The sequence below is a fragment of the Stylophora pistillata genome, chromosome 6 (assembly GCF_964205215.1).
Source record: "Stylophora pistillata chromosome 6, jaStyPist1.2, whole genome shotgun sequence".
In the NCBI taxonomy this organism is placed as follows: domain Eukaryota; kingdom Metazoa; phylum Cnidaria; class Anthozoa; order Scleractinia; family Pocilloporidae; genus Stylophora; species Stylophora pistillata.
Window position 1 is genome coordinate 24,831,358 of NC_142524.1, and position 12,469 is coordinate 24,843,826.

The window sequence follows — 12,469 nt, forward strand, 5'->3', positions numbered from 1 at the left end:
CGAACTAAGCAGACAAGTTCTTCATAGTTCCCTTCCTCTTTTTCAAGTGAATCTGACGCTATACCTTCCAAATGTTCTTTGTTTTCGGTAGCCACATCAATATTCTTGTCTTTGATATTCTCATCACGCCCGTTTTGTGTTGAATGTGTGTTTTCTTTTTCCCTGAAAAAAAAAAAAAAGAAAGAAAAGACTTCCAATGGTTTTCAGCTGTTAGCCTGTGTATACAAAACGAGGGGTTGAAGTCGCGATCGTCGCTATCGCCTCTCTATCAATGTTATGCTATTTGAAAATACCAAGGCGAAAGAGCAAGCCGTTGAATTTTATTTATAATCGTAATACTGATTTGGTATTCACAAGACTGAGGCATGGTTGGAAAGAATTGGACGATGGCTCCCATAAAGAATGATTTCGAAACGGAATAAGCGAAGAATATTTTCAGGATGCAGCCTTAACCACGACATACTGTAGTGACTAAGCTACCTGGAAGGCCTCTAGAGATTGGAGAATTTCTCAGATGAAGGACAAGCAATCCAGTAAGGGCGAGAATATTCCATTCCATTTTAAGTAAATTGAACAAACATTGTAAACCTACGTTTTCCGTCTGCTGCAAAGGGACGCTCTGTGTAAATTTGCTTGACAGATATACTTGCCTTCATTAATATCTGAAATTAAAAGCACATAGAGCTTGATGTTTGCTGCAGTTGCTTTCCATTCGCTGTTTGTTAATACGTGCAAAGCTTGCGAACTACATAATTCCAGTTCGTTCGTTCGTTCGTTCGTTCGTTCGTTCGTTCGTTCCAGTTCGAACTGACATGTAATCAAACCCATCTGCTATTCCACTGGGATATCTAAGCCTGAAGACTGCAAGCATTTTGATAAGTAGTGGTCCATTAAAAGGAAACTTAACTGCGATTAAAGCTAACTGGATTTCAGTATGCCTAATGTTTCCCTAGGATGGACTTCGACACTCAGATAATATTTCTCAGAGCCTCAGCAGGCTTCCTATACGGTACAAAAGCCCATGTGAGATAAAAATAAAAAAAAAAAAACAGACCGCTGCTTCGACCAGATGGGAATAAGAATTGTATGAGAATAAGCTTCACGTCGAGTTGCTATCGAGTTAGGAAAAAAACGACAACAAATCATGGTAAAAATATCAAAAAGATTTTTTGAGATTAGGGCGGCTTCTCTGAGGAAAGTCGAGTACTTCTGATACTGCGAGATGGCAAGGTCTAGAACTGCAGTATTGCTCAAGGATTGAATTCAAGTCCGTTCATAAATATTCACAAAACAACTAAGGTTATAGTTAGCAAATAGATAACTGGAAAACTTAACGACAGCAAACAGAAGATCTTAGGAAAACAAGAATCGAAAGTCCAGGCTAATGTTCGAGCGATTACATTTCGCGATTCCATGATTCGCATTGTGCGGAAATTTGACATTTAAAAACAGACTTGATAAAATTTCACAAGATATTAAAATAACATGTAAAATACCATATCGAAATAGGTAACATTACACTCCAACATCAAGTTTTCATTTTCGTTTTTACTTTTTTTTGAGGTGTATCAACAGACTCAAGCAATATTTATTTTACAGTCTCAGACTGGCAGTTGTCAAGTTTCCGCTGGTTTTTTTTTTTAAATTATCACCTGATCAAACACCCGTAATGTCTGCTTTTTACAGAACTATTTTCGTTTGTAACCTAATGCTAATTCATACCCTACGCATTTACATGTAAAACTGATTTTCATTTAAAGAACTATCCTGGAGAAAAGACAATGGAGGAGAATTTGCAACACGACAGGTGGAATTCTCATCTAAAATGGCTGGACACGCGATTCTGGTTCAAAGAATTCGACAGCTTTTTCGCGCGGAATAGCTGACGGAAACTGTAAAGATAAGAACGGTTACCTTTTAAAGATGGCGATTCAGTGGAGCGTGGAGTGTTCGGTGTCAATGGAGGAGCCTTATCTGTGTTATCCTGTGGTGATCTTTCAAGGCTAGAATTTCCATTCTCGGCATCACAGTCGATATCTATCAATTTATTCTCATACGCCGCTTCCACAGTTCCTCTATTTTCAACTGGGCTTCGTTCGGCCATGGTAGCCGCTACAAATAATTGCAACACTGCTCAAGCTGGACAGCGGAAAAGAAAATTCTACGGAATATGTTTCAGTAATATTCCAAATAATTATGCGGTGATCCTAAAGTTTTGCCAGAACCCACTCGATCTTTTATCTCAAAATTCATTCAGGCGTTTGTAGTCGAGCCACAACATTCATTTTCATTGGTTTAAACGAAACTGTCATATTATGAATTATTGAAAAAACGACAGGTGTTGAAAATTTCATTCTCTAAATTTGACATTTTTATTGTCGTATAATCGCAAAACACATCACCCTCGATGCTTCGGCTCTCGGAGAAGTGCCTTTGATATGAACTGAAACGAACACCGTGGTTGTAGTTTCCCTCGAAGTAGTCAGGCAAACACTTATTCGAAGATGTTTAAAAAGGCCATTGATAGCTTAAGTAACATGGTTTAAAACAAAAAATTTGAAAACACTTTAAATACATTTTCAACCAAACCGTCTTAAGTTCAAATTTATGCCTCGTAAATGGATTGGATTTGGAGAGAGACACCTCATTTTTATCAATAGATATTCTTAACTGAGAGCGCAACCTGAAATGATCTTGGACTTTAAAATTATCTGATGTCTCGCTACGTTTTTAATACGCCAAATTTTCATCAGTGTAATGAATTTTTTTAACCAAGGCGCTAAGGCCATGGAAACAAACGGCTTGCACAAATATTCGAACAATTAATATCAATTTAATTGTAGAATAAAACAAGGGAGAGGGAAGAAATAAGAATCCAAATAAAGAAAAATAATTTAGAAAGACATATATATTGAGAGGAAATTCGTTCTCTTATTGGAAACTTTTACTGCTGGGTATGCAAATGGCTACCATCATTGAGGGAACCTGGTACAGAATCGACCGTTAGCCTTGTGAGTGAAAGAGGTTGGAGTGTGACATGTGGTCAAATGTCAGGCATGCGCAACTGAACCAATTTTGGCCAGCAGGAGACCAATTTCCCGCGAAAAATATGTAAGGAAAAATAAACAAACAGCTAGGACACAAAATATACGAAAAGTAAAATATTTAGACATTCGTAGCAAAATAAAGCAAGCAAAGCAGTTAAAAGAGAGGACGTAAGAATTTTTTATTTCAGACTTTATCCGATTACCAAAATTATATGTTGGTTTACCATTCTGTCTAGAACGTAGCCAAAAAAAAAAGGTGTGCGTGTTTTTGAAAAGTGGACTTACTAGCTATAGAGTGGTTGTTTCAATTTTAACTCGTTCATTACAGCTTGGTTCTGAGGAGTACCTGGAGGTTCCGCCCCTAGTTCAAGGTAATCTCTACCAGTTCATCCCCTTTATGAGCAAATCGTCTCATCACATGTAATAGGTTTGCTCTCAATACCTAATCCCCCATCAAATACGATGAAATAGTTTTTGATGTTTCCCACATTTTTTCTCTTTAAAATTGCTTAGCAAATATCTCCATGCCGATAGACCAAGGTTTGTTTAGGACGTCTTTCTGGTCAGCATTTCCTTCCTGATACCCCCTGAGAGTCCACGGCCAAAGATTTCTCTAATCATCTCAATGTCTTTTATGATTTAAGCCGTAGATAACACTGTCTACTACCGGACACTTTCAGTAAATTTTGCTCCCCGAAAAAATGTCTCTGAGTGATCACTGAAAAGAAAAAAAAGAGGCTCCCATGTTAGGACTTAGAGTCCTTTAGGCTGGAATCTCTGCTTGATCCCTGGTACTGTCTTGGTATGTTACGTCCTTAGTTGTTGTGAACAGCATATATTATGAGTAAAATTGTAAAGACTTCCTAAGTATTTAATTTTCAGACTTTCAAGTACACTACAATAATATAAATTGAACTTAGAAATTCTCTGAGAGCCTTAATGGACTTCCCTAAACACGTTCGTTCAAAAACCTTATCTTCTTCGCGAACTTCGCGCTCCGCAAACTGTCTCATAATTAAAAGGGATAGTTGACACGAAACATTAATAGTCCAGAATACACGATATATTTCTAATAGTCACGCGCAGCCGAATTTTTTCAATAGCGCCTGCACCAACGAGGCGCCCTCAAAAGTAACGCGATATACGCAAAAAAACACAATAGATACGACAAAAATATTTATAACTCTTAAGCGTGAAATGGGAAACAACTCGCCTCCTTCACCCCTAGCTAACCTTAAAAAAATATTTTCTCTATCTCTTGATGCGCCTTTCTTTACCTGTAGGTGTGGACTGTTGGAGCTTTAGTAAGAAGCAGGTGAAACAAAACTTCCCTTTGTTGTTTAAATGCGCGATCATCCACTTAACCTTGAAAAGGAGAACTTGGTTCTTTGTGCTTTAGGAAAGATCAGTCATAAACTGACGTCAGGGATTGTGTGTAACGATAGACTAAAACCTCGTTCACTTGTAGGCCAAAACTGAAAAACCTCACCCTGACAAGGAGAGCAGTTCTGGGGCTGTCAAATGCAAATTTGAATTAATCAGCAAGGATGCCCAGATTGTGATATATTTAATAAGCTGTGAAACTGGTTTGACCCTAAAGTAACTGGGACTAAGTTTGGAGTCTCTGGCGGAAGTTAAGTCCTTATTTCTCCGCATGGAAATATTATTTTCAAGTTTGGTTAGATTCTTGAATATTCTCTTAAACGAAGTTATCTCTACTGCAATATCTTACACGCCTTTCTCTTTTAGGAAGTGGTTGAAACTGACGATTTGATTGAGGATCTGGGATTAAAGAAAAATCAAGTATGAAAAAACATAGGTTAAGATAATGAAAAAAATTTAAATTTCTCTTGACTAACAGACTTGTTGCTATTTGTTTTATATTTTATTTCTTGAATTAGACTTCACAAACTGGGATACTGATCAAGATATTGCATCTAAAAAGGACCTCAAAGCCATTCCAGGAAATTTGTGAATGAAACATTAGTTCTGACACTCCCAATTGACGAATCAGTAAAGAATAGTTAATCTATTTCCGGCAGACACTTTTTAATTATGTTACAGGAAACGTTTAACAATCAGGCGAAGATGTTGGTGATTCAATTTCCTTTTCCTTTGTGTTTTTTGGATTGATGTTTTTTTCCCTCGTAGTCCTTGTGCTCTCTGTGCTGGCTTTTCTCTGACTTATGACCTTTGTCATATGTGGCAGATGCTGTAGGATACGGTGCAGGAGCAGGAGCGGGTGCTGGATAAGGAGCTGCTGCTGGAGCTGGATATGGGGACGATGCTGGTGCTGGTGCTGGATAAGGGACCGGGGCTGGGAATGGTGAAGGCACTGGAGAAGGAGCTGGAGCGGGCACTGGAGAAGGAGCTGGAGCGGGCACTGGAGAAGGAGCTGGAGCGGGCACTGGGGACGGCACTGGTGAAGGCACTGGGGAAGGCACTGGGGACGGCACTGGTGAAGGCACTGGGGAAGGCACTGGGGAAGGCACTGGGGAAGGCACAGGGGAAGGCACTGGAGAAGGCACTGGGGCGGGGACTGGCGACGGTGTAGGAGAAGGCACTGGACCCGGCTGCAACAAAGATCCACGTTAACTATATCATCACTGCACAGTGGAGAAAGGGTTTCCTCAAAGGAAAGCTCCTTGTTGAACTTATTACTGATTTTCACTGGGCTGGACGTTGCATAAGTTTAGATACGTTCAAGCACATTCAAAATGCGCTTTCCCATTTTGATTCAATTGTGTCGCTGGCACAGCCAATTTATAATTGGAAAATTTAAACGCAATGATTTTTAAAAACGTAATTATATCAGTGGGAAAGGAATTTGCATGAACATGGAAAAGGAAAAAGGCTTGTATTTAATTGTCGGCCTAGGCTTTTTAAATTTCATGTTATGATTTAGCCAATTAGAATACTTTTTACGGGAAACGAGGCACATCAGATAGAGACCATTCAAAAGGCCTCTTTGACAACCTGCGACAATTCAAACCTCATTATACTCTGCCAATATAGATTTAGAAGTAACACCATAAAAGGTATGTAGCCTTTACTTATTTCTAATTTAGCCAACAGCCCACATTTATGCAGCAGTTAATTACCAAATGCAGCAGAGAATTCCTCAAATCCGTTCCCCCAGACGGTTAACCCAAAAATATGCGAAAGTATTAAAAGACCGACTGTTTGAACTTGAAATTAAATAGAACACTTCCAGTCAACAGGTTGAGATATTGTTGTCTCGTACTCGTTCTTGATTGGCTGGTTTTTAACATGTTGGAATTTATTGTTTCAGTCCGGTAATCTTAACGGACCCGTAGAGCTGTTCTGTTTTCATTCAAGATGGGAATTTCAAAAGTTTTGAAAATGATACAATAAAACAATCAACTTAAGAAACAAAAAGGACTGGTGCGGGTGCCAGAAACTGTTTCCTATCCTTTAAATTTTGATTTTAAAACATGGCTTCGGGCCCCTTAAGTTACCGGGACTTTCGAGAAACCGGCCCCTGCCCTCTTATGGGTCTTATCGTTTCCGTGCACTGCCCCTTCCGCCCTCTTTCCCCTCCCAGGTTTAGTAGATCCACCACAAAATTCTTCTATTACAACAAGTTTAAAGCTCATCTCCTGCAAAAAAAAACAGTGATCTAAAAGAAAGTGACCTATAGCACATGAAGAAAAGAAAACTACTCTACCTGCGGTGCTGGTGTCGGAGAAGGTATAGGATATGGGTAAGGGGATGGGTAAGGGGATGGGTACGGGGATGGATACGGGGATGGATATGGGTAGGGAGAGGGGTACGGTGAGGGATAAGGGTATGGGTATGGGTAAGGATACGGGGAAGGATATGGGCTCGGGTATCGTGTGGGATATGGGTACAGAGGAGGGATCGGGTACTGTCCAGGCTGGAATTGGTAGGGATGCAGAGCCTTTATGGGGTACTGATATGGTTTGGAAGCTGCCTGGACGTAACTGTACTTCGTGCAACTGTGAGGACATTCTCTCTCTATGGCAGAGTTTGTTTTGCAGTAGCCAAGTTCTCCCCATATTGGGCAAATGGCATGTTTGTCTGTAAACGTAGACTCTAAAAAGAAAGGTTTATAACGTTCTTAGCTTGAAACTTTGGTTTTTAAGAAGTATTTGACGTATCATTTTTTACCTGTCTACAGTTCCTCTCCTTCGATGTTTTTAAAAAACTCACTGCAACTTTAAATCAGCCGCGGAATTATGCAAGCCAGGGAATTTTCATGAGTGTGAGGCGCGGTGGCCTCATGGTTAGTGCATTCGACTCCGGAACGAGTTGCGCGGGTTCGAGCCCTACCCGGGGATATTGTGTTGTGTTCTCGGAAAACCACTTTACTCTCACAGAGTTTCTCTTTATCCAGATGTTTAAATGGTTACCGGTAAATTCAGTGATGGTGGGTAACCCAGCGATTGACTTGTATCCCATCCCCCAAGGGGGAGAAGGTTTTATGCTTACGGAGTTAAGCCTGGAGTTAAGATAGGCCACTTGACCCATAAACAGACTTAGCCTTTATGACTTTTAGCTAAAGGTGTAAATCTAATCATTTCAAAGGCATTGTGGAAAAATTGGGATACATAACCAATAGCTACCGAAAAAAAAATTTTGCGTTGTGGAACAGAATATTTCCTATAGTACATGAAATCCAGTCTCACGCAGACGGAGTCGAAGTGTACTTGACTTAATGACCTACTTCGGTTTTTCTTATGGACACTAGATTTTCCCTACCTGCGCCACAGAATTGGCAGGAACGTTTACATCTTTGCATCATGTAGTCGGGGAGTAGTTGACATTCGTGTTTCCTGGCCTCTTTGTCACAATCCTTATCAAGATTTTCGCATTTATCAGTGCCTCCTAAAAAGTATTTGAAATGAAAAAAAAAAAGTCTAAAGTGATTGTTTTTAATGATCAAGTTGGTTTTACCAAAAACAAAGCAATAGAAAAAGTAACAGCGACAGGTTGGTTTAAGAAGTACTTTCTTTTTTCACCCATATTTCTGTTCATTATGTTGGGGCCTGGAACCTAGTCTAGTCTAACCCTTCTCCTAATAGGCAGTTTTTTGGTTTTTTAAAAATGCTTCGAAGAAGCGCAAAGCTCGTGGTGTATTTGAATGAACCTAACCAACATCAATTTGAGTAAAATGGTTTAGTAATGTTGTTACTCTACTATTGCGGTTTTCTGTGAACTTTTGTCTTTTACCTTGACGGATAACCTTCAGTCATACCTCTTTTCCTATTTTTCCCATTTCCGTTCATCCATTTATTCCAATAATCACATGTTTGGAAAATAAACGAATTTTGTCGTAAGTAGAGTCAGCACTTGAATAACTTGGCGACATCTCGTTACTCAGACTTCGATTACGTCTTCTCTACCCCCATACTTTAGTTATAATATATCCAAAGTAAAGCGCGCGCTCTGATTGGTCAATATATTTGACCATTTGCCCATGGGTGTACGCTGCTGACGTGAGCAAATGCATAGACTAGTTGCCGCGCACTTGTTTATTCTGGTCACGTAAGATTTCACTGTTGAACGAAATGGAACTCTTCTGCTACAATTTATCAATATTATGTTATAGAACAAATGGTAAACACCACAGCGAACGGTATTGAGTTATGGACGCACGCGAGAGGTTTGCTAAGCACTCAAGAAGCTAGAGTCGCTCTCGGCTATCGCCTCGCGCGGCATTTATGCTTCTTTCGTACTTAGCAGCCTCTCACGTGCATCCATAACTCAATACCGTATGCTGTAGCGTTTGCCATTTGTTAAATGGTTTGGGATAAATTATCACGTGTAATGGCACCAATATTACAATTCAAACCACACACCTCCCTTTTTGGCGCACAGATGACAAGATAACGGGCAGTCTTTCACCATGTCATGAAAATCTTTCAAACATTCTGTTCGAGTCTTGCCACCACAGTCAACATCTGGGTTATCTCTACAATTTTCTATGTTGTAAGCTACGAACAAATAAAATTCAGACTGTTAGCACGGATGTATAACCAGGTATCATTGGTCTCCTAGGCCTTAGTTTAATTTCACGGTATTTATGATGATTTACCACCCTAAGAATATTTCGCTGGTTATCTGACCTTGTTATCTAGTTTTCTGACCTAGATACCTGACCTAGATATCAGACCAAGTCATCTTACCTTAAGCTCCTGCTATTTATCATCGTTCATTTACCTTCTTTGTAAGGAATTGTAGACATCAAATCAAACACTTTCTGTCCCTCCTCATCTCCCTCATTCAGTGCCTCTCCGCTTCCGGAATCACTTTCAGATCCAGAACCTGGCTGATCACCAGAAGTAAATGCACTTTTTTGTTCCTCAGCTTCTAGGTGTGATATTTGTTTCGGAAAAAACACAAATTGACCTAGTTTCAGCTTTTCCCAGTCTAGCGTGAATTCTACATGTTGTAATTATACTCTACGTTAACTAGAAAAATACTGTAAGGAAGTCTATATTGCATGACCAAAGCAAAGATTTCAAATTTTGTCATCGGAATCAGTCGAGTCATGTTTCATTTAAATAAAGGATGATAGTTTCTAAAGAAACTATTTGGGGCTGCGTCGGTGGGGGTAACGAAATAATTTAGATATATCAACAAAGTTGAAATGGTAAATCGGCCACCGAAACGATTACAAAAGCTGACGTTTCGAGCGTTAGCCCTTCGTCGGAGCGAATAGAAGAATTATGGGTTGTGTGTGGCAACCAGAAAAACACGAATAAATTAGTGGAATGAAAAGCGTTCGTTGATCCCTTAGGGATTTAGACTGCCGGACTCATCTTTCAAACCGGCTGTCTAAATCCCACAGGGTTCAACAAACGCTTTTCATTCCACTAATTTATTCGTGTTTTTCTCGTTGCCATGTTCCCACCAATAACGTAACTCCATTTTCTGCCTTTAAAAGCACACACAACCCACAATTCTTCTATTCGCTCCGACGAAGGGCTAACGCTCGAAACGTCAGCTTTTGTAATCGTTACGGTGGACAATTTACCATTTCAACTTTGTTGATATATCTAAATTACATGTTTCATTTAGGCCATTAACTCGCGATAAAGATTTTCTTCACACCATCCTTAATTTGTAACATTTAAAATACTAAAGGGCATTGTCGAAACACGCAGCGGAGCCCAATGCCTATTCCACTAAAGGAAACTCTACCTAACCACCTTGATCCGAACATAATATTTAAGAAACAAGCAATTTATTTGGTCCTATACTAAGAAATATCGACGTTTATTTCATTTTCAAGTTACGGTTCTTGATAGCTGGACTGTTTCAAACTCACATATTCATTCCACGCCGATTAGAATGTCAGCGAACGTTCATGTCCTTAATTAGAAGAATTGTTTAGCTCAGCTTGATAACAAGCAGTCTGACATCTTAGGCTAACGTAAGCGCTACGTGATGGTGGAGCAAAAAGGATCTCTTAAACTTTGATATTAAAATCGATTGATTCGACAAAGTTGATTGATTGCAGAGAATCGATACTTACCAGTGACAGAAGAGGCGGCTGCAAAGCCTATTATAATAAAAGCGCACCAACCAAGACTGAGCTTCATTTTCTAACTGAGGCCACTATGTAAAAACAAAGTAAGTATAGAATATATGACAGAAATCTGAAAAAAAAAAAAAGAACTGTCATGATTTAGGGCAAGGCTCAGGTCATCTGTTCAACTGAGGGTGAGACATATTACATGAACCGAGGCCTTGCTGGGTCTCGCTATCAAAACTCAATCATTTTTCTCCTTGTTTTCCGAAACATGAAGGAAAATACTTGTTTTTGGTAGGTTTTAACCAAACCAGTGCCAACTAGAGTTGAGTGCTTTCTTGCAGCCGATTAGAATTGGATAGTGACATAATTGCACTATAGTTAGTCACTGAAAATTAATAAGCCGCATCCTTAGATGTCCTCAAGAGGTGCATATGGTTTGACTGAGGAATGGGCAAATACGTGCTTCAAACTCGCTTAAGGAAATTTGACAAAAGAGAACAGTTCCAACCACCTAAGCCTGTATTCCATGAATGCGTATATTCTCTGCAGCTAGAGAGTACGATCCCTACCGAAAATTATCCGTAGGATGGTTACTTTTACAGATTCTTTTGAGATAACCCTGAATTGGTGTGATCTAACAATTGAACTTAAGACGAACAACTTCAGAGGTGAAGCATCTACTCTGTGAGGGATTTAATCAATATCTGTATATATAGCAAATTCGAAATACTATTTGTCATACTAATCCAGGTCAGAAAGATTCCATAAGTCAACGCTAGCACCCGCCGCAGGTAAAAAGCTGCGACAATGAAATGAAGCAATAAAACTACCGGTTGGGGCTGGGGGGGGGAGGGGGGAGTGGGAATAAAATCAAGTACATTTGACTAGGCTTGTATCGGTAGCTGTCCATCATCTAAACAAAGGTCGCTCAAGAATTGACGAAAGTGCCAATTCAATTCTAAAGAAACTGTTTTTGCTTGGTCGGTGAACAGGTAAAACACTAAGCTAGATATACACGTGGGTTTCATAAGGATACATAGATGATTCTCACAAATAAATAATGGTGATGTTTCGAACGTTGGCGCTTTCCTCTTTCTAAGGCATCGCATCTTTTCTTGATTTCGCTGCGGTGGTTGACTTATCTCATGACTCCACGTTGAAGCTCAATAAACTGTTCCAGAATTGTGTCTACATGTGAACAATTGTACTCTTTGCATAAACAATTTGGAGCGCAAAGCGATACCACAAAAATATTGAATTTACACCAAAGATTGTGAGTTTTTCACAATCGAATGAAATCAAAGAGTTCATCTCTTTTGTCTTCCATTGATTGGTAAATAAAATGTAAGGTTATGTACTGAAATCAATAAAGACAGCATTCTTTTTAAGCACAACCACACTGATCAACTGTAACAAAGAAAGCCTCCGCGCACAACACATTAATAAGTTGTTTGCTTACTGCTTCAAATTCAAGGTTTTTGCGCTCACAACGACACTCAGCCTTTAAATGAAAATTTTTTGTCACCCTTACCTATCTCCGAGCTGTCTTTCCAACACTCGAGTCGTCAAAATATTTCTTGGATGGCAAATTAATTGGTATGACAAATAGTTAGAAAAAATGTCGTGTCTGTTCAAGCACATATAAGACAGTAAATGGCAGGTGTTGGGGGTCTACCAGGATCACTTTTTAATGAGAAACCATTAAATCCTCTTTTCTTATGTCAAAGGCTCGACGAAGCGGTAAGTCAAGATCGTCTAAAATGCACGTGAATTAACGCTGAACAAAAGCTCTTAATTGAAACCTGTCAAACCTGCATTTCCTTTGAGTAAAGTTGTCACAGATGAAGCGAGTGAATCACAAGACAAAAAGATTTTCCTTGGACAGGTATTTGCCTAAAGT

The 12,469-nt window shown here is 39.4% G+C and overlaps 2 protein-coding genes and 1 long non-coding RNA gene across 8 annotated transcripts in view; 1 reads left to right on the forward strand and 2 right to left on the reverse strand.

The window, feature by feature from the left end:
• The window catches only part of LOC148728991 (uncharacterized), a 3,451-nt gene extending 1,347 nt beyond the window's left edge, over positions 1–2,104 (reverse strand). The window contains exons 1-3 of the mRNA XM_088725468.1: positions 1,915–2,104; positions 593–662; positions 1–162 (exon numbers count right to left, since the gene is read on the reverse strand). The exon at positions 1–162 is cut by the window's left edge and continues 1,347 nt beyond it. Coding sequence (XP_088581594.1) covers positions 1–162; positions 593–662; positions 1,915–2,104 — 422 coding nt within the window. The remainder of the gene's footprint in view (positions 163–592; positions 663–1,914) is intronic.
• On the forward strand, positions 172–4,850 carry LOC148728992 (uncharacterized). Its single transcript, XR_015988848.1, has 4 exons — positions 172–533; positions 1,761–3,418; positions 4,331–4,362; positions 4,797–4,850. It is a non-coding gene; the product is annotated as an uncharacterized LOC148728992 (long non-coding RNA).
• Positions 4,851–4,917: 67 nt separating this feature from the next.
• Positions 4,918–12,229, reverse strand: LOC111344701 (uncharacterized). 6 transcript variants are annotated; one of them, XM_088725277.1, is made up of 8 exons: positions 12,101–12,203; positions 11,621–11,757; positions 10,570–10,652; positions 9,252–9,398; positions 8,891–9,025; positions 7,791–7,916; positions 6,736–7,124; positions 4,918–5,620 (listed from the first exon to the last, which is right to left on the reverse strand). In XM_088725277.1, the coding sequence occupies exons 3-8, from the start codon at positions 10,634–10,636 to the stop codon at positions 5,147–5,149; spliced, it is 1,338 nt and encodes a 445-aa protein (XP_088581403.1). In that variant the 5' UTR covers positions 10,637–10,652; positions 11,621–11,757; positions 12,101–12,203; the 3' UTR covers positions 4,918–5,146. The 6 variants fall into 6 exon arrangements, with proteins under 6 accessions (XP_088581403.1, XP_088581400.1, XP_088581402.1 ...); XM_088725274.1 differs by having other exon boundaries at positions 9,252–9,401; XM_088725276.1 differs by lacking the exon at positions 11,621–11,757 and having other exon boundaries at positions 12,101–12,229.
• Positions 12,230–12,469: the final 240 nt, after the last annotated feature.